General features: G+C 39.6%; 2 protein-coding genes across 2 annotated transcripts in view; both read right to left on the minus strand.

The window, feature by feature from the left end:
* The window catches only part of LOC131105183 (aldehyde dehydrogenase, mitochondrial-like), a 35,659-nt gene extending 22,816 nt beyond the window's left edge, over nucleotides 1-12,843 (minus strand). The window contains exons 1-4 of the mRNA XM_058053047.2: nucleotides 12,624-12,843; nucleotides 8,115-8,219; nucleotides 3,020-3,160; nucleotides 1,446-1,525 (exon numbers count right to left, since the gene is read on the minus strand). Of these exons, the coding sequence (XP_057909030.2) occupies nucleotides 1,446-1,525; nucleotides 3,020-3,160; nucleotides 8,115-8,219; nucleotides 12,624-12,749 (452 nt within the window). The 5' untranslated portion in view covers nucleotides 12,750-12,843. The remainder of the gene's footprint in view (nucleotides 1-1,445; nucleotides 1,526-3,019; nucleotides 3,161-8,114; nucleotides 8,220-12,623) is intronic.
* A 4,901-nt stretch (nucleotides 12,844-17,744) lies between these two features.
* LOC131105184 (aldehyde dehydrogenase, mitochondrial-like) overlaps nucleotides 17,745-28,000 on the minus strand; it is a 40,105-nt gene continuing 29,849 nt past the window's right edge. The window contains exons 10-13 of the mRNA XM_078790681.1: nucleotides 25,542-25,706; nucleotides 24,100-24,257; nucleotides 22,082-22,196; nucleotides 17,745-18,018 (exon numbers count right to left, since the gene is read on the minus strand). Of these exons, the coding sequence (XP_078646807.1) occupies nucleotides 17,986-18,018; nucleotides 22,082-22,196; nucleotides 24,100-24,257; nucleotides 25,542-25,706 (471 nt within the window). The 3' untranslated portion in view covers nucleotides 17,745-17,985. The remainder of the gene's footprint in view (nucleotides 18,019-22,081; nucleotides 22,197-24,099; nucleotides 24,258-25,541; nucleotides 25,707-28,000) is intronic.

The following is a 28,000-nucleotide window of genomic DNA, read 5'->3' on the forward strand; positions in this document are numbered from 1 at the left end:
GGAAGAAGGGCCTTAGTCAGGGAGGTGACCAAGGCCCCGATGGTCACTCTGTCAGAGCTCCAGCGTTCCTCTGTGGAGAGAGGAGAGCCTTCCAGAAGGACAACCATCTCTGCAGCAATCCACCAATCAGGCCTGTATGGTAGAGTGGCCAGACGAAAGCCACTCCTTAGTAAAAGGAACATGGCAGCCCGTCTGGAATTTGCCAAAAAGCACCTGAGTGACTCTCAGACCATGAGAAACAAAATTCTCTGGTCTGATGAGACAAAGATTGAACTCTTTGGTGTGAATGCCAGGCGCCATGTTTGGAGGAAACCAGGCACTGCTCATCACCAGGCCAATACCATCCCTACAGTGAAGCATGGTGGTGGCAGCATCATGCTGTGGGGATGTTTTTCAGCAGCAGGAACTGGCAGACTAGTCAGGATAGAAGGAAAAATTAATGCAGCAATATATAATATAGAGATATATATAATATAATAGATATATATATATAATATAATATAGAGATATCCTGGATGAAAACCTGCTCCAGAGCGCTCTTGACCTCAGTAGACTGGTCATGTACCTTGACCATATAGACAGTAGACATTAGCACACAGCCAAGATCTCAAAAGATTGGCTTCAGAACCACTCCGTGAATGTCCTGGAGTGGCCCAGCCAGAGTCCAGACTTGAATCCGATCGAACATCTCTGGAGACATCTGAAAATGGCTGTGCACAGACGTCTCCCATCCAACCTGATGGAGCTTGAGACTTATTGCAAAGAAGAATGGGCAAAACTGCCTAAAGATAGGTGTGCTAAACTTGTGGGATCATATTCAAAAAGACTTGAGGCTGTAATTGCTGCCAAAGGTGGATCAACAAAGTATTAAGCAAAGGCTGTGAATACTTATGTAAATGTGATTATTTTGTTTTCTATTTTTAATAAATTCAAAACAAAAAAAAACAACCTTTTTTCACATTGTCATAATGGAGTATTTTGTGTAGAATTTTGAGGTAAGAGATTAATTTAATTCAGTTTGGAATGAGGCTGTAACATGACAAAATGTAGAAAAAGTGAAGCGCTGTGAATACTTTCCGGATGCACTGTATATCACTATATTGACACTTACTATTGTACCCATTATGTCATTGGATGCTCATATCACCTTGTACTTCGGTACATTATTTAAAAAAATATTTAAACTGTATTATGCAAAGCAGAAAGTGAACAAATGTAACAGTTAGTGATTGTAAAAGTACCAGATGGAGGGGTAGGATTTAATAAGCTTTGCTTCTTCCTACTCCTTTTGGACATGTGGAACTGTGAACTGATTATGGGATGCACTCAATTGTAATCTGGTGCAGTTCAAATGAAATAAAACCATTACCATTACCATTACCATTAGCATTACCAAAGCTAACATTTGAAAAGCAACTTTATTCAAACCAGCATGTGTTCGTTACCTGAAACATTTCACCACAATGGGCACATCCACTGTGTAGGCAACTGTGTACGGCTTCCCATTGTCAAGAGTCTCCAGTTCCTATGGAAACATGACACACAGTCATCAACACATGACATGCTTTTTATGAAATACAGAATCGGAGGGGGGGGGGTCCCTTATTTTATAGAAATGTCTCCATATTTTTCAAATGCACATGTTGACCGGTATGACAGAGTGCCATTGGGCTTACATCCTGTAGTTTGTTTGCATTTATGTTGGTGTTGTGCAAGAATGGCTGTGGGTAAAACGCTGACTGTGGACTGCGGACCGCGGTCTAAATAAAGGATTCTGATTGGTCCATTTCAAGATTTGCAAGGGCTGGTTTGCAAATTACCACCGGAATTACGCAGTCCTTGTTTTACTAACAAACAACAAGAACCGCTTTAAAAAAAAACTCTTGGCAGTATGGCATGCCAAAGTGCACTTGCCCGACGGGAATATCACTGATTGGATTTACTTGCCCCAATTTTGTTTTAACTTGCCCCGGGCCATCGGTACATCGTTATTGTTGAGCCCTGTACAAAGTGTAAGATAAAATATACAGTATATACGTATATAAAATACTGAATGTTTTCTTGTCCATAAATGCCATGTTTAATGTGATATGATCATCATGGTTGTGTTGGTAATACTGTAATATATTAATATTATAATGTAGTACTATTAACCTTACCATAGACAGGTGAAGGTCCAGTTTCATCTTTATGTTCGTGAAAGGCACGTTAATGCCTGAACATGGATGAGATGTTATTATTGTACCCCAACTCCTTGAAACACAATAAGCAATAACAATGAGAATCAGTACAAATACAGGTTTTAAAATGCAAACATACCATCTCTTAATCGTGTTGATTTGGCTTACTGATTAAGTCAAAATGTTTCCACACTATTTCCTCTTTCTAGCTGGCTCCATATCTTCTCTCTCTGAACTCCAAACTAACGTAACCGTAGTAACCAAACCCTCCAAACTATCAACAAACACTATCCACACGCTCAACTGACTGACTCTCATCACAAAACCCCACATTTTAATGTTTAAGCCTGAGGGGTTTATATCGCTGAGTGACGGGCAAACGTCGCGGCAAATTCTGAACTTTTCCCGAATCCGTCACGTGGTACAGCCGGGCAGCGAGGCTTCGGACGTCATCAATTCCGACCCCTCCCCCCAATGAATCACGCTTCGGTACTACCACTCGATTACTCGACACACGCTTGGAAGCCCCGGCACCTCTTGTAACATCACTATTAATTTCCCTTCTCGGCTGCTGTAGCGTGTGCAGTAGAGTTGTGACGACTCAATAAAGAAGATGGCTACCACCCAAAACTCACGCAAAGTTGTGCACTCTGCAGTACACATTATTTCACAGCACCAAAAAAAACACTGAAATCTACACCGTGGCTGTTCAGGCAATTACGCCTATTGTTTACAATAACCTTGTTATAAGGCTTATGGTTATCGCGAGTGGCACTTTGCAGCAAGGCGAATTGGACCAAGACCACGGCCGCAACAGTCAGCAGTGTGTCAGAACCCACCGCAAGGTAGCCAGCGTCTCTCTCAATTGCATCAGCCAAGCGGCTGAGAAGAAGGCCGCGATGGGAGGCATCCATCCGTCTCCAAGGCGAACCCAAACGGAAGGCATCTTGTGCTGCTTTCACTGCTTTGTCAACGTCAACCTGCAAATATATTAAAAAAATACACAAAATTATAACAAGTGGCAGGCCAAATGGCAGGAAAAATTAATTTCCCAGATTGCAAAGCATATGTTTAAGCATCATTTTAATAGTGTTCTGAGGTTGGAACTCTTTAACTGCAGATTTGAAGGATCAGTGACCACTTCCTGTCACTTCCTGTCCGTGCAACTGAAACACACTAACAGTAACATACACAAATACGGATCTTATTTATGTCTATTTTGTCTACTATATTGGGTAAAGGGAGTGTAAAGCCCCCACACTCAACAAGTCTGGTCTCGATCCCAATAACCTCTCCAATTTCCGTCCCATATCCAATCTCCCCTTTCTGTCCAAAATCCTTGAACGTGTCATAGCTGCTCAACTTCAAACTCACCTCAACTCCAACAGCCTGTTTGAATCCTTCCAGTCCGGTTTCCGTCCCAAACACAGCACTGAAACAGCTCTTCTTAAAATCACCAATGATCTTCTTCTCCCCTCCGACTCCGGCCATCTTACCATTCTCATCCTCCTGGACCTCACCGCAGCTTTTGACACCATTAGCCACTCTATCCTCCTGTCCCGCCTCAAAACCAGCCTCAATATCACTGATTCTGCTCTGTCCTGGCTCCAGTCATACCTCACCAATCGTCAACAGTCCGTGCACATAAATAAGCCCCTTTACCTCAAGGTGTTCCCCAAGGTTCGGTGCTTGGTCCTCTTCTCTTCAGCCTCTACATCCTTCCCCTTGGCAATATCATCCGTCGACATGGCCTCAATTTCCACAGCTACGCCGATGATATTCAACTGTACATTTCTACCACCTCCATCACCTCCAACATCTACTCCACCCTCACCAACTGCTTAGCTGATATCAGAACTTGGATGGAACTAAATTTTCTTAAACTTAATAGTGACAAAACAGATATTATCATCATCGGTCCCAAAAACATCACAACGCCCACCCATAACTTCTATCTTCAATTTGACAGCGCCACCCTCACTCCATCCCCGCTCATCCGCAACCTTGGTATCCTCCTGGACCCCACCCTTTCTTTTGAACCCCACATCAAACAGTTAACCCGGACTGCATTTTTTCATGTTAAGAACATAGCCCGACTCCGCCAATCACTTACATTCTCTGCCGCTGAATCCCTAATCCATGCATTTATCACCTCCAGAATGGACTACTGCAACAGTATTCTCTACGATACACCTTCCAAAACCCTCAACAAACTACAATATATTCACAACTCCGCTGCCCGCCTCCTCACCTCCACCCGCTCCCGTCAACACATTACCCCTGTCCTTAAAACCTCCACTGGCTTCCCATCCAACGCATTCACTTCAAAGTTCTTCTCATAACCTACAAAGCCCTCCACGATCTGACCCCCCATATCTCACAAACCCCCTTCGCTCCTCAGACTCCAACCTCCTGGTACTCCCCTGTAAGACCAAGCTCCGAACCTGGAGAGACAGAGCCTTCTTCATCGCTGCCCCCACCCTCTGGAACTCTTTGCCCCATTCACTCCGTACTTGCCCTGACCTTTCCACCTTCAAAAAACGACTAAAAACCCACCTCTTTAAATCTGTTTTTAATGTCTAACTGTCGGGGTTCATTCAAGGGCGAAAATAAATTGTTACAGAAACAACACAAAAATATGATGGCTCAGACGAACAAAAAAAATACACAAATCTAGAAGAAAATAATAAAAAAAATGCAGGCACATGTTACCAACAATGTAACCTTGTACCACTTCTACTCTCTCATCAATGCAGTGTTTTTCAACCTTTTTTGAACCACTTTACATTGTAAAAATCTTGTGGCACACCACTAACCAAAAATGTTACAAAATGTCACCACGACCTCACACGTGCATCAATAAGTCTATCGGAGGAACAAGGTAGGTGTTGCCACACGGACCAATATTACATTGCTCTGCCAGTCTTTACACCACAGACACTCCACAGTAGCCACGTTTTTACATCACCACTTTTTCTCTTTCCGAATGACCTTTCGGGAAACAATGGTATCCATGGAAAGGAATATTCCAATCTCTTGTCTACGCCGTTAAAATCAACCAGAATAGTCAATAGGGCATGCCCAGTAAAACGTAAACACCAACATCACGTGACACCGGCTTCCCCGAGTTTTTCTTTCACTTGTTGGAATAACTCCGTATTGCCAGTTTTTCATCTGTCCAGTCTTGAAATTTAGTTTGAATCAAAAACAAACTTTGCTTAGTCCAGTGCCGATTGCTGGCCTCCATTTTTAAAAGTGAAGAACGTCTGGATCTGCGTGTTACGTCATATCTGAGCATGCGCTGAAAGAACGCACCCGGGATCAATTTAAACAGGAAAAGATCAAATTCAATCTTGCTAATATTTTATAATTAAACTCAGGACATGTTTTATATAGATATATATTTTCTTTTTTAATAAAACTGCACTTGTGAATAAAGTATAGAAGGGTTTAGATTCTGTTCCACAGATGGTGGTAATGCATACGAAAGCTGCTTGCCATCCGCCAATAAACAACAGAAGAAGAAAAACACCACAAAGAAGAAGGCACCCTGACAACTTTCCGTTTGAGCGGGTACAAGATACCTCAATCGGATTGGTTAAAGGAATATTCCATCCCTGTTCAATTCTTTCCGTTTGAGCAAATAAACCAAATGCAATTGGAATATTTGGGTCCATGTATACTATTGACATAATGGCTATTGACATAATATTTGCAAATGATAATTAATAAATGTTAATTATAAAAAGTGATATTGGATAATTCCTCACGGCACACCTGACGGTTTCTCAAGGTACACTAGTGTGCCGCGGCACAGTGGTTGAAAATCACTGCATCAATACAACAGCAACTACTCTCATATGTTCTTCTCTCACACGTTCCTCAATCTACTCTCTCCCCGTTTGGAGAGACACCTTCCCTTTAAATAGTCTTGCTCCTCCCTTGGTCGTACCCACTCAACAATAGGGGTGTAGCACTCTGTTTGCGACTTGGTTCAGTCCAATGTCACCCGACCACTACTTGCGCGCCAATTTCGCTTCTTAGGGGGACCGTCCCGGAAGTAGTCCTTTCCGGTGTGCGTCGGCAGCAGGCTGCCCGTCTCGCGGTTCGATGAAGTGAGTCTTGCGTATGCATAGCATGGATTGTGAGTGGCGTGTGGACATCGAGTGTGCACCCTGGAATGTCCACACATGGGGAATACGTTGTCCGGACGTGGGGAGAAGTTTGTGTTTGGTTACGTGCCAGCGTGCAGCGCGTGCACCTTCATTGCCCCGTAGGAATGAGCAGTGCGAGCAGCTCGATGTCTCATAGGGACGGAGGAGTCCTCTTCTCCGTCACACTAACTTTTTATACCTGACTGCTGTGCCCCGCCCCGCTTTTACTAATGTTTTAACTGTGTATTAACAAATGAATGTTGTATTTTAATGTATCTTTTACTCTGCAGGGCTCGACAATAACGGTGTACCGATGGCCCGGGGCAAGTTAAAACAAAATTCGGGCAAGTAAATCTATCTAAATCTAAATCAGTGATATTCCCGTCGGGCAAGTGCACTTTGGCATGCCATACTGCCAAGAGTTTTTTTTAAAGCGGTTCTTGTTGGGTGTTGGTAAAACACGGACTGCGTAATTCCGGTGGTAATTTGCAAAGCAATCCTTGCAATGGACCAATCAGAATCGTTTATTTAGACCGCGGTCCGTAATCCACAGTCCGCGTTTTACCCACACCCGTTCTTGTTGGCGATCAACCAATCAGCGATCGTTTGACTACGAAAACATCCATCATGGCGTCGCTGCCAACATCGTCTAATTCTGAAGGAAACAGCAAAAAGTGATGAACCAGTGCCTCCTAAACAAGTATTTTATTAGCGCCAGCAAATCAAACGATGGCACAGGTGAGTGAATCACATTGCTGTGACAATTTGAAGTGGTCACAATGAAACACCACCCATTAGATCCAATACCAAGTGCTGATTTTGCACAAGCTACAAAATCTAGCGCTTCCATTTCTCTGTGGATTTTTCTCACCTTTGCTTCACAAATTATTGTTTGACCATTGAGCTTCTTTTCTGGATTAAAAACACATTACTAGTACACAAATGTGTCTATTCAATAACGTTTCATTGTGGTGCACAACTTATAAATATCACTGCTTACTACGACTACGATGTGTAAGGTATTATTTATTTTATTGTTTTATTTATTTGAGATTCTCATGTGATGCCACAAAAAATTACATGATATCATTATGGCAGTCTTTTCATTTTACATGGGGCAAGTTCGGGGGCAAGTAGTTCTCACCTTAAGGATTACCTATGGGCAAGTCATTTTGGTTTTTAATGTAGAGCCCTGCTCTGTTTACTTGCTTTTATTCAACTCCATTTTTCTGTAAAGTGTCTTTGAGTATTTTGAAAAGCGCTATACAAATAAAATGTATTATTATATTATTAAAAGGCAACTATAGGGGTGTTAGTTTATGTCAAGAGAGCTCTGACAATGTTTAAAAATGCATTTACAAGGTTGTAAACAGGTTTTCTGTGCTCTAACTACAAAAATATTCCATCTATAAATAATGAATCCTACTTCACGGAGCCTTACTTATCATGGTCAGGTCTGGAACCAATTAAACGCCATGAACGAGGGATTGAGAAACTTCAATCCACAGCCGAATGTGTTTTCTATTCTGCAGATTAACTTTGTGATTTAAATGTCCTTTTTGTGAAATTGAGAACAATCACACTCATTTTAAATCCGAGGGAAAGTACTTCATCCATTCTGCGTTGGAAAGAATGAAAACACAGCAACATGTGAACATGGTAAGGGGGTGCAGAACATGTGATCTGGGGCAAAAATGGCTGCTGCATTTTGAACTTGGAACCCCATTTTCTAGTTTCAGTTGACGAGCAGATGTGAATGCAAGAGCAAATCTGTGTTTACCTCACTGGCCTCAGCCACGTGACATATGACCTCTCCTGTTGCCGGGTTGACAGTGGGGAAGGTTTTTCCACTTGCTGCATCCTGCCATTGATTGTTGATGAACAGCTACAAACAGAAAGGAAGAAAAACTCAATGGATTACACTTCATTTACTCATCCATTCCTTTCCTCCCAATTATCCTGCTCTCCCAAACCGGAATCAATTTCTAAGTATAGAAAAATTATAAAAAACGCAGCCATCCCTTTATTTATATATTTCTACCCCCATATTCATGCAAATTTTACATATTTTTTTCTGATATGAAGCATTTTCAAACTAAATGAAGTAAAACACAAATACACAATAAGGCATTGAAAGAGGTTGTGATGATATGGAGTATTGTACACTGCTCACAAGGAGTCAGTAATGTTACAGTAATGCTGAGTGAGACACACAAGCACCAGACCTGATCGCCAGAACAGGCTTTATTCCAGGTTCGAACCATTTCACAAAAGGCCCAATTCCTTTCCTTTCTTTTTTCTCCATTTAAGCATAGCTTATTTCAACCCAAACAAAGTAAATCCAATAATACCTTGTTTATCGCGGTTATGTCCATTTAAGACATATATTACAGTAAAGTCTCGTTATATCAATATTGTCGGGAGTCTGAAAAAATATCGATATAACCGGACTGTCAATGTATCCGATCCTGCGCCAAACAGCATTAAAAGTGGGCAATAATGCACTAGACATTGACCAACCACCAACTGCATTCGTGGTTTCTATAGAATCTATAGAATCTATACACACGAGAGAAACCACGAACGCCAGCATGTACATATGAAAAACAGTGATTATTGCAAGCGATAAAAAGATATCTGAATACAACACAATTAAATACATGTATTTGTACGCTTGCGTCTTTGTTGAAATAGGTGTGTATGCTATGTCAGTTGTTTCTTCTGTTGCAGGCATGTGTTTGGCCAGCTATGTGGGGCGGGTTGAGCATGACCTGTGAACCAGGAAGTGCGGGAATCGGTGTGTGTGTTGCGCTCTGGTGGTGGAAGTGTGAAAAATAAAGTTGACTGGAAGCAGCCGTTCGCCGTGTTCTTTTTTGGTATGGAAATCCTTAAGCAAAGATTGATTTAAGCTGCTTTTGTATCGATATAAGCAGACCAAATTGGCTGGCGGGAGATGAAAAGGGCATTGTAGTAACCGGATTATCATAATAACCGGGTATCATACTAACGGAACTAATTATATCATAAAAGACTAGAAATTTGCCGGGAAATGAAAATAGTATCGTAATAAGCAGTACTTCAATATAACCAATATCGATATAACGAGACTTTACTGTATATATAGCCCTAAACATAACCACCATTTCACAATGTACTATATCCATTTAAGACATATAGTATATATAGCCCGAAACATAACCACCATTTACACTATGTACAGTAAACCTCGGAAATATCGGATTCAATTGTTCCCACTGGTTTTGTCCGATATAAGCGAAATCCGTTATATGCGTATACCGGAAAATGTCCGTTTTACGCATATATCGGATTTATATCCGGTATATGCGTAAATCGGATTTTATCCGTTGTAAATAGGCACTTCCTTGACTATGTTTCCAATGTACCTGGACTGGGCAATGAAAAGAGACGTAAGGTAATGAGAATTTAACTTTATTGGACTCTGAGCATAACAAATTGTTAATTAAGCTAGGCCCTGTTACGCCCGTCAGGCCTACGTTATTTCCAATAGTGAGGTTCTCATTCACTCCTGTGCTAGTATTATTGACGTCACTCACTTTTATATTTGTCCTAAATCTGAAGCCAGGAGAAAGACACGATGCGGCCATCCGATATATGCGAGGGAAATTGGAACGGGACTGGAGATTTTGTCCGAAATAGGCAAAATCCGTTATAAAAAATCCGATATATGCAATGAATTTTTATTGGAAATGCATTATAGAAAAATTGGTTCTTTTTTATCTGTCCGTTGTGAGCGAATTTCCGATATATCCGAGTCCGATATATCCGAGGTTTACTGTACTATGTCCATTTAAGACATATAGTATATATAGCCCTAAACATAACCACCATTTACACTATGTACTATGTCCATTTAAGACATATAGTATATATAGCCCTAAACATAACCACCACTTACACTATGTACTATGTCCATTTAAGACATATAGTATATATAGCCCTAAACATAACCCATCATTTACACGATGTACTATGTCCATTTAAGACATAGTGTATATAGCCCTAAACATAACCACCACTTACACTATGTACTATGTCCATTTAATAAATAAAACACTCCAATTATCTCAATAAATCAACCAATTGGTCCTCCATTACTTCGTCAAATGTTTTATTTTCTCTTGTAAATTTATTGTTTCTCTTTAAACAAGCAAAAATATGTTTTTATCCGATTACCCGATTAATCGACAAAAATGTCGGTAGAATACTCGATTACTAAAATATCCATACATTACTGACACATTGTGACTATTGTACAAATGCCTTATTTTAGTTGTATATATTAGGGGTGCATGATAATTATCAGGCCAATATGAGGGAACGTGCTGCAGCACCTGGTGGCTCCATCTGCTCTATTTTCTGGTACTCCTGATAGTGATGCAAACCGGAGTACCCGGAGAGAACCCACGCACGGGGAGAACATGCAAACTCCACACAGGGATGCCCGAGGGGGGAAGCGAACCCCAGCTGTGTGGCCTGTGCGCTAACCACTCACCCTCAGTGCAGCCGTGATAACATTTCATTAGGACAAATCAACAGGTACACTTGGCCAAATCCTAATTTGTCTAAACCCTTCTTACCTCCAGGTGAGCATAAACTACAGTTAGGTATAAAAGGTATTGGTATATTGGTCTTGAGAAGCAGGCATTGGTTTAGAAAAAAATATTTACATCTGTACTGAACCATTTCGCTAAATGTACTGCAAAAAAGGTCAGTAAGGATAATTCATAATGCCGCCTACAGAGAACATACTAACTCCTTTTTTCTAAAATCACAAATACTTCAACTTGCTGATATAGTTCATCTTCAAACAGCTAAAATAATGCATACGAGTAAAAACAACCAATTAGCTAAAAATGTCATCCAATACTTCTCTACAAGAGAGGAGAAATATGATCTCAGGGAAGAAGTACATTTGAAACACTTCTATGCTAGGACTACGTTATGCTAGCCATAGCATTTCAGTATGTGGAATCAAACTATGGAATGGATTGAGTAAGGACCTCAAACAATGCACAACGATGAGCCAATTCAAGAAACAATACAAGCAGTTGATGTCTAAATACAAGGATGAAGAGTCTTGAACCAGTCATGATGTGCTATATATATCACTATATTGACACTTACTATGGTACACATTATGGCATTGGATGCTCATATCACCTCCTACTTCGGTACGTGAAGAAAAAAAACAAACTTAAACTATATTAGGAAAGGGGGAAGTGAACAAATGTAACAGTTAGTGATTGTAAAAGTACCAGATGGAGGGGTAGGATTTAATAAGCTTTGCTTCTTCCTACTCCTTTTGGACATGTGGAACTGTGAACTGATTATGGGATGCACTCAATTGTAATCTGATGCATGTTCAAATGAAATAAAACCATTACCATTACCATTACTTTATTCTTGTTAAAACTGCAACTTTTTCTTTTTATAAATCACATTTTTCTCTTAATATTTTCACTTTCTTCTTGTAAAATGTTGTTTTTATTTCCAGCCATTCTTCTTATAATTGAGAATTTATTGCCAAACTATTTACTTTATACAACCATATTATATCCAGTTTAGAACAAATGAACACTTTATTTTTTGACACATTTTTCTTGAATATGACATGACCTTATTTTACCTCACAGTCCCACCATTTTATTGTCAAAGTTATTATTTCACGTTAATATGTCTTTTCCTTAAAGTCTTGAATTTATCCTCATGCAATTATAGCCGACTTTTCCAGTTTTTTTTATTTTCCAGCTATTTCAACCAGATGATATAAACCATTACCATATATTTGTATGCTTGAAACTGCTTTTTATGCAAAAAAGTATCTTAAATACACTTTTTTTTCGAATAACAGGCCCTATTCAACCACAAAACAGCATGAATTATTAATGCTTATACTGCATTTTGGGGGAAAAAAGTTGATATCCACAACTTACACTTTCTATGCCTGCTCATATTAAACCACATTCGCCAGCTGTCATGCGCACTTTGGCCAATCACAACCGTGAAAAAACAACTACAGACGACTTGGTCCCGCATTATAACGTATCTGTCCATCTGTGTAGTGATTTATTACATGAATAATGGCGTTTATGTTATATGAATCAGAGTTCACTTCCACGGAGCTCGTGTGTTATGAATGCACGCGCATCTGGCACCGACATACGGAAGTTAATGGCCTCACGATGTGTTGTTAAATGAGTTTTAGTCTCTCCACGGAGGACACTTGTCGAGTGGGTAGCTACCGTACCTTGTTGAAGTGGACCTCCGGCTGGGTGTTCGGAGCGGGGATCGCGGCGGCCGAGTAGCGGCATACCGACACAGCATGGACGATTCCAAACCGTGGAAGAGTCCTCGATATCAGAGCACGGATCATGACGAAGAGACAAACTGCGGAGGAGCCTCGATAGCTCAAGTCAAACACTTTGTTGTGGACTTGCTGTGGACGCTTTATCCACAGTGTTTACCCCGCCCCTTTCTGTGGCGTCTTCCTTTTTTGAGCCACGGCACGTTTTTTACCGTGGAAAAAATTGAGGCTCACCAATAACCAACATTATTTGCTTGTTTCAGCTTTTTCCTGATTACGGACTCGCCACAGCAGATCCTTTTGATCCGCACACTAATTTAACCAACAATGTTACAAAATGTCCCCACTACCTCTCACGTGCTTCACTAAGTCTATTAAAGCAGGGGTCTCAAACACGCGGCCCGCGGCCCGCATGTGGCCCGCAGGACACTAGGTTGAGGCCCCCGCCTTAATATGAAAGCTTAATGTTAATGCGGCCCGCGCAAGTTTGATATGAATGCTGTATGGTATCATGTACCCAGAAAAAAATATTACGTTTGATTAATGTTCATGTTAAAGGTTAAATAACTGTTAATAGTTATCCTCCCTATCCGTGTGGAAGTGGTAAGTGTTTGGCTATTTAAGTTTAAAGGAAATAACTTGAAGGCTACCGTTTAGGTCGCTAGCTCTCTAGTTTGCGAGTTAGCATGTGTCTCAAGACCCTGCAGTTGTGCAATATGTTGTAAATAAAAAGAGTATAAATGTGACTATAGTCGTGTTTTGTCATGTCTACAGGGCTCTAATAATGTTGTTAATTTTGTTAATTTGTTGTTAATTTGGTTAATTTTGTTAATTTTAATCTGAAAAAAATAATTTGTCTACCCACCAACTATATGTGGTTTCTTAAGTTTTTATTATTTGCCGTTTTATTATTATTATTATTATATTTATTTATTTATTACTGATTGATTGATTTTCTTTATTCTTGATTTGTTTATTTATTTTTTATCTTATTTTGTGTAGAAAAATAAAAAGTAAGATATTTGAGAACAGTGGAATGTTTTATCAGAGCTTTTCTTGTAGAAAATCGGAACCAAAGCAAAGTTTATTCATTTTTCTGTTTTTAATAAATGCGTTGTTTTTTTTTGGGAAAACCTGATGCGGCCCAGTCTCACCCAGACCCTAGCTCCAGTGGCCCCCAAGTAAATTGAGTTTGAGACCCCTGTATTAGAGGAACGAGGCAATCAGCTACATGTTGCCACACGGACGAATATTACATTGCTTTGCCAGTCTTTACACCAATGACACACGACAATGACATAATATTTGCAGAAAATTATTAATACATGTTAATTTAAAAAAGTGATATTGAATAATTCCTCACGGCACACTTGTGTGCCGCGGCACAGTTGTTGAAAATCACTGTTCTACAGAGTGAAATTGCCAGCCCTGAACTCTATTGGTTCTTCACAAGTATTTTGTGACCATTTACAAATGAACCAAGTCCCAAGGTTAACCGCTACTCTGTTGATGAGGTCAGTCAAATACAAGAAACTGCATTGACCATTCAATGGTCAATGGAAATGGCTGCCACGGTGACCAGCGGCCAAATCTGCGATGACCCAATAGCTAGTTCTTTTAAGAATATTAATATCTACACGTGTGCCAAATGTCATGCCTTTATCACAAAATGTACAATTTTTATGGATATTTTTTTATAATATCCACTAATTACCACTAATTGCTCCACTAATTACCTATAACTGGAATCTTTCCATGGTGGCTGCACGGCGGTCGAGTGGTTAGCGCGCAGCAGACCTCACAGCTAGGAGACCAGGGTTCAATCCCACCCTCGGCTATCTCTGTGTGGAGTTTGCATGTTCTCCCCGTGCATGTGTGGGTTTTTTCCGGGTACTCCGGTTTCCTCCCACATTCCAAAAACATGCTAGGTTAATTGGTGACTCCAAATTGTCCATAGGTATGAATGTGAGTGTGAATGGTTGTTTGTCTATATGTGCCCTGTGATTGGCTGGCCACCAGTCCAGGGTGTACCTCGCCTCTCGCCCGAAGACAGCTGGGATAGGCTCCAGCACCGCCCGCGACCCTCGTGAGGAAAAGCGGTAGAAAATGAATGAATGAATGTTTCCATGGTGTCTCATCTCTAAAAGTAATATCTGAAATACAAAATACATACAATCAATGATATATCTTGTATATTTAAAGCCTCCCTGCAACTTGTTAAAATGTCTTTTTACTTTTACTTTCTGTACCCTTTTTTAACTTAACTATTGCACTGAAAGGAGCAGTTCTCCAATCTCGTTGTACATGTTGTATAATGACAATAAAGGCCATTCTGATTCTGATTAAATTTTTTTTGGGGTGGATCTCTGCGGTGAATCTGTGCCGTGTGGGGATGAATTGGAACACAGTTATACACATTATACAGTCAATAAAATCTTCAATATGAAACACTCTTAATGCACAAAGTCATCATTCAGACTTAGTAATTTGTTGACATAATGCACACAGAGCAAGGAACAAAATGACTGTATTTCACGATTCATTTCTTTCTTGTGTTCTCACATTCATTCATTCATTTTCTACCGCTTTTTCCTCACGAGGGTCAGGGGTGGTGCTGGAGCCTATCCCAGCTGTCTTTGGGCAGACAAACAATAGACAAACAACCATGTATAGTATATGCTGAATTACTTATGTATATTTATTCTGTCAAATTCACTGTGGCGTTTTCATATGCTCGATGAGATGATATTCGAATCAGCAGGATTCGCGCAGGATTCGCCAGGCCGTGCAGCCCCAGGGGTTCCCAAGACCCGGTTCCCATGCCAAGTTGCGTGACGCCCCAAATTCCTCCAGTGCCAAGACCTCGCAGCTTCAAGCCCCTGCAACCCTTGGCTCCCGTGCCCAGCGGCTTGACGCCTCAGACCCCCCCGTTACCTAAACCTCGCAGTTTCAAGCGATGTCCAACCATCACTGTACCTCATTATTGCGAGGCTCCACACGGAATGCTCCCAGGAGAAGCACCCACCAAGCCCGGGTGAGATTCACCACTTGGGACACCATGTGGCATTTTCATTAGCACGATGAGATAATATTCTTATCAGCACGATGAATGACAGACAGTTGTCTGTTCGGCTCTAAAACTATTTTACCGGTTCCAACAACTGTTTTGCGTCTGTGCGCATGCGTAGTTTAGCCTTACAAAAGGCTTTATTTAACTCACTTCACATGACATTCACTACCTATTTTTATTTTCTATTTTGCCATGGAACTACCTCATTTTGAAATAAGCAGACATTAAAACATATGTATATGAAGCACTGTATTGTGTTGTTAGCTTAGCTTTTCCATATCGGATATAGATGTCAATGGCCAGGCCCCACTTTGAGAACAATGTGATCAAGCTAACTGGAAAGCAAAACAATTGAAAACTTACCCATTGTTGCTGGTCGTCTGTACTCATCCATGAAATCTTCCTTGAAATAATACATGGCAAATATTTGTTAGCTAGGCTATGTCTCCTCCTTCCGTGTTGAGAAGTAGTCAACGGTACCTTTTTTGGCTAACTGCTAGCTAACTCTTAGCATGTTAGCATTTTAGGTAATTTATTCATGTCTGAATGCAAATACACACAGCATGATACATGGACACGTGAGAACCGCCTTAGCATTTTCAGTACTTAAGGGTATCGTTCTGGGTGCTAGCATGCTAATTGTTAATATATATATATATATATATATATACATATGTGCGTGTATATGTACATATGTGTGTGTATATATATACACAGTACATATATGTATATACATATACGTACATAGATATATATGCATATACATATATGTACATAGATATATATATACACATATGTGTATATATATATATACACATATGTGTATATATATATATACACATATGTGTGTATATATATATATACACATATGTGTATATATATATACATATGTGTGTATATATATATACATATGTGTGTATATATATATATATATATACACACACACATATGTGTATATATATATATATATATACACATATGTGTGTGTGTGTGTGGGGGGGGGGCATGGCAGCATAGAAAAAAGATGGATGGATTAACTAACAGTTAGCATAGTAGCACCTAGCAAGAGAGCACTAAGTTCCCAATGTGCCAGGTCAGTTCCAGAGCAGCCATACATCATGCCATGTGTGTATTTCCATTCAGATTTAAGCATATTAGCTAGAATTTTAACAATTAGCATGCTAGTACATATATATACACACATATGTGCGTGTATATGTACATATGTATGTGTATATGTATATACATATATGTGTATATATATATACATGTGTGTGTATATACATGCATATATGTGTGTGTATATATACACAGTACATATACTATGTAGTATATATACGTATACACACACGTGTGTGTGTGTGTACAAATATATACATACATACAGACTATATATGACCTGCAATGCACTGGTCAAAAGTAGACATTTTTTTAGTATGGTATTCTATATTGTACATGGTTCAATTCCACCCTCGGGCATCTCTGTGTGGAGTTTGCATGTTCTCCCCGTGCACGCGTGGGTTTTCTCCGGGTACTCCGGTTTCCTCCCACATTCCAAAAACATGCTAGGTTAATTGGCGACTCCAAATTGTCCATAGGTATGAATGTGAGTGTGAATGGTTGTTTGTCTATATGTGCCCTGTGATTGGCTGGCGATCAGTCCAGGGTGTACCCCGCCTCTCGCCCGAAGACAGCTGGGATAGGCTCCAGCACCCCCCGCGACCCTCGTGAGGAAAAAGCGGTAGAAAATGAATGAATGAATGAATATATCTCACCTTTGGCCAACCATCATTAAGAATCATTCCATTCCAAAGCAATGATGAGGAATTCTTGTGTGAGTGGATCAGTCTGCAGAAAGAAGGACGAGGGGGCTAATCCACTTTCTCACACTGGACTTTGTGTTCCCTTCAAATGACTGCTTTTTTTTTCTTTCCTTGGCTTTTTGTTGTTGGGAGGGGGGGGGCATTTCTTCAAGCCCAAATAGGCACAAACGCTTCAAATATCACACTGTTTTTAATGCTTTTTAATGCTTATTAATAGTGACTAAAGGATGTGTTATGATTGTAAAATGTGTCATTTGCCTTCACTACAACGCACACAATATTACACACGGTAAAAACGTGTATCAAGTATGTGTGCAAAAAACAGGTTTCATCCAAAAAAGGCAAAAACAAAAAAACATTGATGGATGTTTGCCAACGCGTCCATCAATCAAACACTGCTGCTGCTTCATCTTTAAGAATTCTTCTGGGGTACTCTCATAGTCACCTGGCAACACACACAAAGTACATTTATGTCATTTACTCCATCACACACACACACACACACATCTGGCTTTTCTTATGTCAACACAGGAGCATCCAAAGTGCAGGGTTTTTTTATTGCCCCATGGAACAAGATCATTTGACATGAAAACAAAAGAAAATGTTAAAATTCAAGCCAAAAGAACTCATTGACCTCCTTAAGCGTTACCAAGAGTGATAAGACTATCCAGTTCATGTTTTTTATTTACACACACAGATGCATTATTAAGCCGTTTTTGTGATCTTGGGAGCGTCCCTGAATGCATCTCACGTTGTTGTAATAAGGGTGAGAAAAGATGAAGGCTTGGAGATACAGTACATACTGTACTACAAGCTGTGTGTGTTCAGGTCAGAATGAAGTTAGAAAACCCTGTCAGGTTCTGTGTGACTGTGTGAGGACCCTCCACCCAAGGTGTGCTTGCTCTGGTGCACGTGTATCAATCACACCATGTAACCTAATTCATGGAATAGGTTAGGTACCACCCTTATATTTGACAGCCCCAGTTATAATATATATAACTTATAATATTATGGGAATGATAATATCGTAAGACAACTATTAAGAAAAAAGTCACATTTTTTTCAAGTATTAGCTGGTAATAATGATGTAGTTTTAACGAGAATGAAGTGGTAAACAGATGGGGAAAAATAACTTAGTAATAACTTTAGTAGCATGGGGATACAATATTAAGAAAACTAGAAAATTCTCATGGAAATTTTGATGGGCATGCCACCCGTGCCGTGAGTGTCTGCTGTGCCATGGCGGTGAGTAATGCTATGTGTTAGAATGTAGACATGAGGAATTTAGCAAAAAGGCTAACATGGTAAATGTTAGCATGCAAGATGGCACTGTATTGCGAAAAGTGCCAAGGCTGTCCTACAATGGCCCTGCATCATTCCAAGTCTGTATTAACCTTTTGAACTGAAGAAATTAGCTAAAATGTTAAAATGCTAACAGTTAGCTTTGTAGCATCAAAATTGCCAAGACTATCCTAAAGTAGTCCTACATCAATAGGCTAGGCATGTGTATATAGGCTAGGCTATATAGGCTAAATGCTAACATGCAAACAATTAGCATTGTAGCACCTAGCACCAACACTCGGTGCCAAGGCAGTTCCATAGTGTCCATACATCATACCACGTGTGAATTTGCATTTAGACATGTAGAAATTTGTTAAAATGCTAATAGTTATCATCCTAGCGATATAGCGCTCAGCACCAAAAGTGCCAAGGCGGTCCCATAATGTCCCTGCATCATGCCATGTGTATATTTATATTTATACATGATTACATGAGCTAAGATGTTAACAAGTAGCATGCTAGCACCTAGCAACATAGCATCAAGTAGTGAAAGTGCCAAGTCAGTGGCTTGATATGATGATAACACATTCTAATGCTGTATCATAGATTCTATGAAAATGTTGATATTTTGATGCTCGAGTCATTTGTCATTTTAAAATCTACCAGATCCATGAGATTTATGGTATCAGCTGGGCAGGGAGGAGGGGGAGGAATTTCCAGAGGTAGGGGAAAAGGAGGGAGCTCCATTCAAGTATACCAGGTGGCGGCCATTTTTACAATGAATAAGCACAAATCACTGAAAAGTTTGAAAAATTCATGGTAATGGTATTATTTCATTTGAACATGCATCAGATTACAACTGAGTGCATCCCATAATCAGTTCACAGTTCCACATGTCCAAAAGGAGTAGGAAGAAGCAAAGCTTATTAAAGCTTATCTTATCTTATCCTACCCCTCCATCTGGTACTTTTACAATCACTAACTGTTACATTTGTTCACTTCCTGCTTTCCATAATACAGTTTAAGGGTTTTTTGGGTTTTTTTTAAATAATATACCTTGTACCGAAGTACGAGGTGATATGACCATACAATGACTTAATGGGTACCATAGTAAGTGTCAATATAGTGATATATATAGCACATCATGACTGGTTCAAGATAACGTAGTCCTAGCATAGAAGTGTTTCAAATGTACTTCTTCTCTTGTAGAGAAGTATTGGATGACATTTTTAGCTAATTGGTTGTTTTTAGCCTTATGCATTATTTTAGCTGTTTGAAGATGAACTATATCAGCAAGTTGAAGTATTTGTGATTTTAGAAATAAGGAGTTAGTATGTTCTCTGTAGGCGGCATTATGAATTATCCTTACTGACCTTTTTTGCAGTACATTTAGTGAGTGAAGATTGCTTTTATAGTTATTATCCCATATTTCCACACAATAAGTAAGATATGGTAGAACCAGAGAGCAATAAAGAGTGTGGAGTGATTTCTGATTGAGAACAAATTTTGCTTTGTTCAATACTGAAATATTTCTGGCCACCTTATGTTGTATATTTGTAATATGAGGTTTCTATTTCATCTATTGTGATCCCCAGAAATTTATTTTGGTTCACCCTTTCAATGTCCACACCGTCTATTTGTATCTGCTGGTGCTTTAGTTCATGTCGAACTAAAGCTTCTTACGACCAAGCAATTCAAGATATTGACACCACAAGACACAAGACAAGTGAGTAGCCACTTGTTTTGCAAATCGGTTGTGGAATGACCACAATAGGACGAGTAGAAAACAGAAAATTGAAGAATTTGAGAAAAAAAAAACTGTCTTTAACATGGGAGTCATTGGGAGAATTTTTTGACTCCTGTTGCTTCTAGGGGCCACAGAAGGAAATTCGTGACATTTTTGGAAAGGAGAATAAAATTCCTACGTTTTTACCAAAAGACATCAAGCTAGCTCAAACGGTGTGGCCAGGAGGAGGAATTGTTTGCAAAAAAAAAATAAAAATTTTCAGCCTCCACCACCTCAGACTCAGTACCTCCAAATCAGAGGCCATGGTTCTCAGTCGGAAAAGGGTGGAGTGCTCCCTCCGGGTTGGGAATGAGGTCCTGCCCCAGGTGGAGGAGTTTAAGTATCTCGGGGTCTTGTTCACGAGTGAGGGAAAGTGGGAGCGTGAGGTCGACAGACGGATCGGTGCAGCCTCGGCAGTAATGCGGTCGCTGTACCGGACCGTCGTGGTGAAAAGAGAGCTGAGCCGGAAAGCAAAGCTCTCAATTTCCCGGTGGATCTATGTTCCCACCCTCACCTATGGTCATGAGCTTTGGGTCATGACCAAAAGAATGAGATGGCGGATACAGGCGGCTGAAATGAGTTTCCTCCGTAGGGTAGCTGGACTCACCCTAAGAGATAGGGTGAGAAGCTCAGCCATCCGGGAGGGGCTCAGAGTAGAGCCGCTTCTCCTTCACATTGAGAGGAGTCAGTTGAGATGGCTCGGGCATCTAGTCCGGATGCCTCCCGGACGCCTCCCTGGTGAGGTGTTCCGGGCATGCCCAGCCGGGAAAAGGCCAGACCGAGGACACGCTGGAGGGATTATGTCTCACAGTTGGCCTGGGAACGCCTTGGTGTCCTCCCGGTGGAGCTGGAGGAGGTGGCCGGGGACTGGGAAGTCTGGGCTTCCCTTCTAAGACTGCTGCCCCCGCGACACGGACCCGGATAAGCGGAGGAAAATGGATGGATGGAGCCTCCACCACTCTGGCGCCAGAGTGGGAGCCGATGTGGATTTTGGCTCTGTGCCCACATCTTCTGATGAAGATGGAGCCAAAACAACTTCCAATGAAAAAACTAATTAGCCGCACAGAGAGTTGATGAGTTTGGATCAAAAATTCGCCAATAATAAACCGTATGGCTGAGCTACAAGGCTGAGAATAATCTGTAAATTCCTGTTTTTCGCTGAAATGTGGTGTTTCTAAAAATAGTACAGGTGTAAGCGTCTCAATTCCGGCGGTGTAAAATGTGTGGGGGTCCTTCTTGTTGTTTTTGCCGCATTAATTAATATTAAGATGGGCTGATGCCTTGCAGGCATGCCCATAAAAATTATATTTTTAAAGCGGGAAACAAAGTTAATTTTTTTTTATTTGCTTGCAGAAAATGGCATAATATTGTTATAATTAAATTAATAATATAAGGAGAAGTGTAAAGAATGACCTTGTGTGATCGAAAGGGGTGCAGTTACCGTTTTGACTTCGGTGTAGTTGTCCAGGCCGTACTCTCCCAGTTCTCTGCCGTTCCCCGAAGCCTTGTATCCTCCAAACGGGGCCTGGGCCCCAAACACGTCATAGCAATTGATCCTGCAGGGAAGAAATACCACAGCATGGCCGCAAACATGAGTATATTCATAATAAGGGGTTTTTTTGGTGCGTTTTTTTTTTAAAGATGGTAGCCACGGCAATCCTCAGGGATCCATGATCGGACCAGCACAGTTGCGTCAAGCTTGCCCTGGGGCAGCGAGATCAGATTTCCACCTTCCACCGTGATGCACACCACAAAACTGATATACTATGACATGAAAATGATGTATGACTGTCAAGTCAAAACATTGTCCAAAATAATTTAGATAAGACGAACATTGGGGGGGGGGAAATACTTTTCATAGCCCTCATTAAGCAAATAACAAATTTTCGTTGCAATTATCATGTTATTTTGCTAAAGTAAACACGTGAGATAAGGTGAATAAAAATCTGAACCGGAAGTGGGGATGTCGCGTAGGTGCACACGGCGGCTCGCGGTGGTTCATTTAATTGGCCCTAATTGGCCTGAACAGCGGGCTTTCCTTTGCACACTCGGTGTGTTTATATTAAACTGGAGCCTTTATAATAATAATAATTTTAGTTACTTGACAAGATAGGCGCAATGCAAATCAAATAGAATAATGTAATAATGAAGAAAGAAATTAAGTAAAGAGTAGGTTAATAAATGCAGGTAAAGGGGATAAAAATATTTCCAACCGTTGTCAAAAATGTATAATGGTTAATGTACTGCTGAACAACATGGCACTGATTTCACACTGAGTGAGTATAAATAAATTTAGAAATTATATTATTAAATATACTATACAGCAGCGGTCTCAAACACGTGGCCCGCGGGCCAAAGGTGGCCCGCAGGACACTAGTTTGAGGCCTCCGCCTTGATATGAAAGTTTAATGTTAGTGCGGCCCGCGCAAGTTTGATATGGATGCTGTATGGTATCATGTACCCAGAAAAAATTATTACATTTGATTAATGTTCATGTTAAAGGTTAAATAACTGTTAATAGTTATCCTCCCTATCCGTGTGGAAGTGGTAAGTTTTTGGCTATTTAAGTTTAAAGGAAATAACTTGAAGGCTACCGTTTAGGTCGCTAGTTTGCGAGTTAGCATGTGTCTCAAGACCCTGCAGTTGCGCAATATGTTGTAAATAAAAAGAGTATAAATGTGACTATAGTCGTGTTTTGCCATGTCTACAGGGCTCTAATAATGCTTTGTTCATTTTAATCTGAAAAAAATAATTTGTCTACCCACCAACTATATGTGGTTTCTTAAGTTTTTATTATTTGCCGTTTTATTGTTATTATTATATTTATTCATTTATTACTGATTGATGGGCGGCACGGCGGTCTAGTGGTTAGCGCACAGACCTCACATTCCAAAAAACATGCTAGGTTAATTGGCAACTCCAAATTGTCCATAGGTATGAATGTGAGTGTGAATGGTTGTTTGTCTATATGTGCCCTGTGATTGGCTGGCGACCAGTCCAGGGTGTACCCCGCCTCTCGCCCGAAGACAGCTGGGATAGGCTCCAGCACCCCCGCGACCCTCGTGAGGAAAAGCGGTAGAAAATGAATGAATGAATGATTGATTGATTTTCTTTATTCTTGATTTGTTTATTTATTTTTCATCTTATTTAGTGTAAAAATAAAAAGTAAGATATTTGAGAACAGTGAAATGTTTTATCAGAGTTTTTTTTGGAACCAAAACAAATTTTTTTTTGTTTGTTTTGTTTTTAATAAATACGTTTTTTGGGGGTTTTTTTGGAAAACCTGATGCGGCCCAGTCTCTCCCAGACCCTAGCTCCAGTGGCCCCCAAGTAAATTGAGTTTGAGACCCCTGCTATACAAAGTGTGATTATGTAACATTTTTGGTTAGTGTTCCGCAAGATCTTCCCAATGTAAAAAACTTGCTGTGATTAAAAAAAGGTGGAAAAACCCTGTCCTACCAGACTGTGCCAGCGCGGAGTGCGTTGGAAATGTAGCTGGCCTTGTCGATGTCTTTTGTAAACACGGCAGCTGCCAGGCCGTATTTCGAATCGTTGGCTCGCTCCACCACCTCCTCCAGCGTCTTGAACTTCAGGATCTGCATGACTGGACCAAAGATCTACAAAACACCACAAGACATCGTGCTGGAAAGGCTGAATGTACGGTACAACTTTAGTGTACCATGTGTATGCAGTACATGCTACGTCACACTCCCAGACATGGCATCATATCTCTTCACTAAAGTAGTCAGTGTACAGCTTGGATGACTTTTAGAATGTCATGATAATAACATCAAAACGTTATGGGACTAAAGTCACCATTTAGACACAAATTTACACAGACACACAAAAATACAGAAAAGGTTTTTTTTACAGAAAAAGGTGTGTTAAACGAATAAAAGAAGATTTTCAATTTCATTAAAATATTCTGAGCAAGAATAAGAGAGTTGAAATATTTTTTAAAAATTATTTCCAAAAATGTAAATATGAGAAACTATTTTGGGGCAAAGTCGTGAAAATATGATGGAAATAAAGTTGTCATTGCAAGAAATAAAGCTGAAATAGTTGTGGAAAAAAACAGCAGAAATGAAAAAAAGTCCTTAAAAGAAAAAAAATCTAAATTTGACGAGAATAAAGTTGCAATATTATGAGCATAGAGTTGAAATAATATTTCATGTTTTTTATATGATGACAAACAAAACAAAGAAGAAACATTAAATCAATGGGGGGAGGGTAGCTGACATGAAAAAACTGCATGAGGTTGACAAGAAGTCAAAATATCAAAATATTGAGGAAAACAAATATCCAAGGAAAAAGTATTTTCCTTAAAAAAATATTAAAATTATTAACACATTATTTATTTATTATATAAATAAAATTAAATTAAACATAAAAATGTATTATATAAATTATTATTTTTATTAGCATTTTATTTTTATTTTATAATTATTAAATTAAACAATGACAAGGAAAAATAACATTTGGGCTGAAATATTATAATATTATGGAAATAAAATTATCCTTTATAATAAAAAAGTTCAAATAAAAACTGAAAATAACGGCAGTACTTTTAGGAGAATAAAGTTAATTTCTCAAAAATAATCACAAATTCACAAGCATAAAGTGCCAATATTAAGAGGAAAAATCATATAATTTTAGTCAGAAGAAAAAAGTAAAAAATCTCCAGCAGAAATCTTAAAAAAAACCTGTACTTTTCATGGTAAAAAGGTGATATTCTAACAATACCAAAAGCTGCAATTTTTCCAAACTGAAGTGGACAAATCATCATTTAGTAGTATAGTATTAGTAGTATTTTATAGTAGCATTAAAATTGGTTATTTTCTTCCAATTTATTATTTTTTAAGTTGTAATGTCATGAGAAACATATCTACACGTGTACGTACCTCCTCCCTGGCGATGGTCATGTCATCCTGGACATCTCCAAAGACGGTAGGTTGGATGAAGTATCCTCTGTCCGCAGCCGCACCACCCCCGCACATCAGTTTGGCGCCTTCTCTTTTCCCGCTGCTGATGTAACCCAAGATCTTGTTGAACTGCTCCTCATCCACCTGTAGACACACATAAAACCTCCTCACTACCTTCTACATACACTTTGGAACTTCATTACAACATCCCTCCAGTCGCCTTTAGACACTTAATAGTCTTTGTTTACACCACATTGCTAATGCACAGGCTACAGCACCACGACGCAGAGCAAGCTACCGAGCTAACGAGTTAGCCTCCAATTGATTTATTCTAAACTCTGTGTTCCAAATGGAGTGGGAGGAAAAACAAAGTAAGAAGCCAAAAATGTACCACTTCCACACAGAGCAGGAGGAGTACTTGTTTCATGTGGGTGCATAACTGCCACCTTCTGACCACAATAATACATAGCACTTGGATTTAGTACAGCCAGACAGAGATGTTCAAACGATCATTTTCTTCTTATAATATTAGGTCAATATTCCCATAATATTATGACTTTATTCCCTCTCTTATATCGGCGCCGTCCTGTGTTTTTTTATATATACTTTTTCACTTATAGCATAGGTTTTTAGCAAGTTATTTAGCAAGTGGAACACTTGCACTGTACTATACTGAGTATATTTTTTTTATTTGAGGTTGTATTTTGCATTTTTGCTGTTGTAATATATATTGTACTATAAATATAGTGTACTCTGGCACAAGAATTTCGTTCGGAATTAATAAAGTTCTTATCTATCTATCTATCTATCTAGTATTATATATTAATTTCAATATTTTAATTTTATGCTACTAAAATTAAAAACAAGGTTACTCTGCTATAATGACGACCTTTTCCCCCAATATTTTGACTTTATTCTTGTAAAATTATTGCTTATTTTGCCATTTTTTCTTGGCTATTAATATTTTTCAAATGAGGCGAATGGGTTAATAAAAAAAACAGCATACCTGAAATGGCCCCTGGTCCACCTTCGGACACCCCAGGTGTAGTGCAGATGTTTTGTGTATTGGTAGAGAGATACAGTACAGTACAAAGAGTACAGTAGAGTGTATACAGAGGATGTGCAAATTAATACATGTGCAAATGTGTGAGAGACGCACTTACGTAATCAGGGTTTGTTTGAGCGTTGGAATCTAACAGCTTAAAGTGTGACAGGACAAAAATGCCTTGGCAGACGAATGCTAATAGAAATGTAAACATTCAAATGTTGTTGTCTCCATCATGGGCCTCAAACGTCCAATCACATTCTTTTGCAAGACTCTGATATCTTTGTCTTAACCATAAACTCCTCCACCTGGGGCAGGAACCAGAGGGTGCACTCCACCCTTTCCCGACTGAGAACCGTGGCCTCTGATTTGGAGGTGCTGAGTCTCATCTCAGAAGCTTCACTCAGATAAACTGTCCCCCAAAACACTGAAGATCAAAGCCAGAGGAGGCCATAAGAACCACATCATTCAAATAGCAGAGATGAGATCCGCAGGCCCCCGAACCGGAGTCCCTCCACGTCTTTGCTTGTGCCTAGAAATTCTGTCCATGAAAATGGTAAACAGAATCGGTGGCAAAGGGCAGGCCATCCCTTTCCTCTCTGGTTCTACCATATCTTACTTATTGTGTGGAAATATGGGCTAATAACTATAAAAGCAATCTTCACTCGCTAAATGTACTGCAAAAAAGGTCAGTAAGGATAATTCATAATGCCGCCTACAGAGAACATACTAACTCCTTATTTCTAAAATCACAAATACTTCAACTTGCTGATATAGTTCATCTTCAAACAGCTAAAATAATGCATAAGGCTAAAAACAACCAATTAGCTAAAAATGTCAACCAACACTTCTCTACAAGAGAGGAGAAATATGATCTCAGGGAAGAAGTACATTTGAAACACTTCTATGCTAGGACTACGTTATGCTAGCCATAGCATTTCAGTATGTGGAATCAAACTATGGAATGGATTGAGTAAGGACCTCAAACAATGCACAACGATGAGCCAATTCAAGAAACAATACAAGCAGTTGATGTTTGCCAAATGCAAACTGGTCCTGAACCAGTCAGGATGTGCTACATATACACTATTTTGATGGTTACTATGGTACACATAATGTCATTGTATGGTCATATCACCTCGTACTTTGGTACGTGACAAAAAAAACCTTAAACTATATTAGAAAGCAGGAAGTGAACAAATGTAACAGTTAGTGATTGTAAAAGTACCAGATGGAGGGGTAGGATTTAATAAGCTTTGCTTCTTCCTACTCCTTTTGGACATGTGGAACTGTGAACTGATTATGGGATGGACTCAATTGTAATCTGATGCATGTTCAAATGAAATTAAACCATTACCATTACCATTACCATCGTTCACCAGAAACAGCCTTG

Source organism: Doryrhamphus excisus, linkage group LG5 (genome assembly GCF_037039965.1).
Source record: "Doryrhamphus excisus strain RoL-2023G ecotype Guam linkage group LG5, RoL_Dexc_Guam_v1.1, whole genome shotgun sequence".
In the NCBI taxonomy this organism is placed as follows: Eukaryota; Metazoa; Chordata; class Actinopteri; order Syngnathiformes; family Syngnathidae; genus Doryrhamphus; species Doryrhamphus excisus.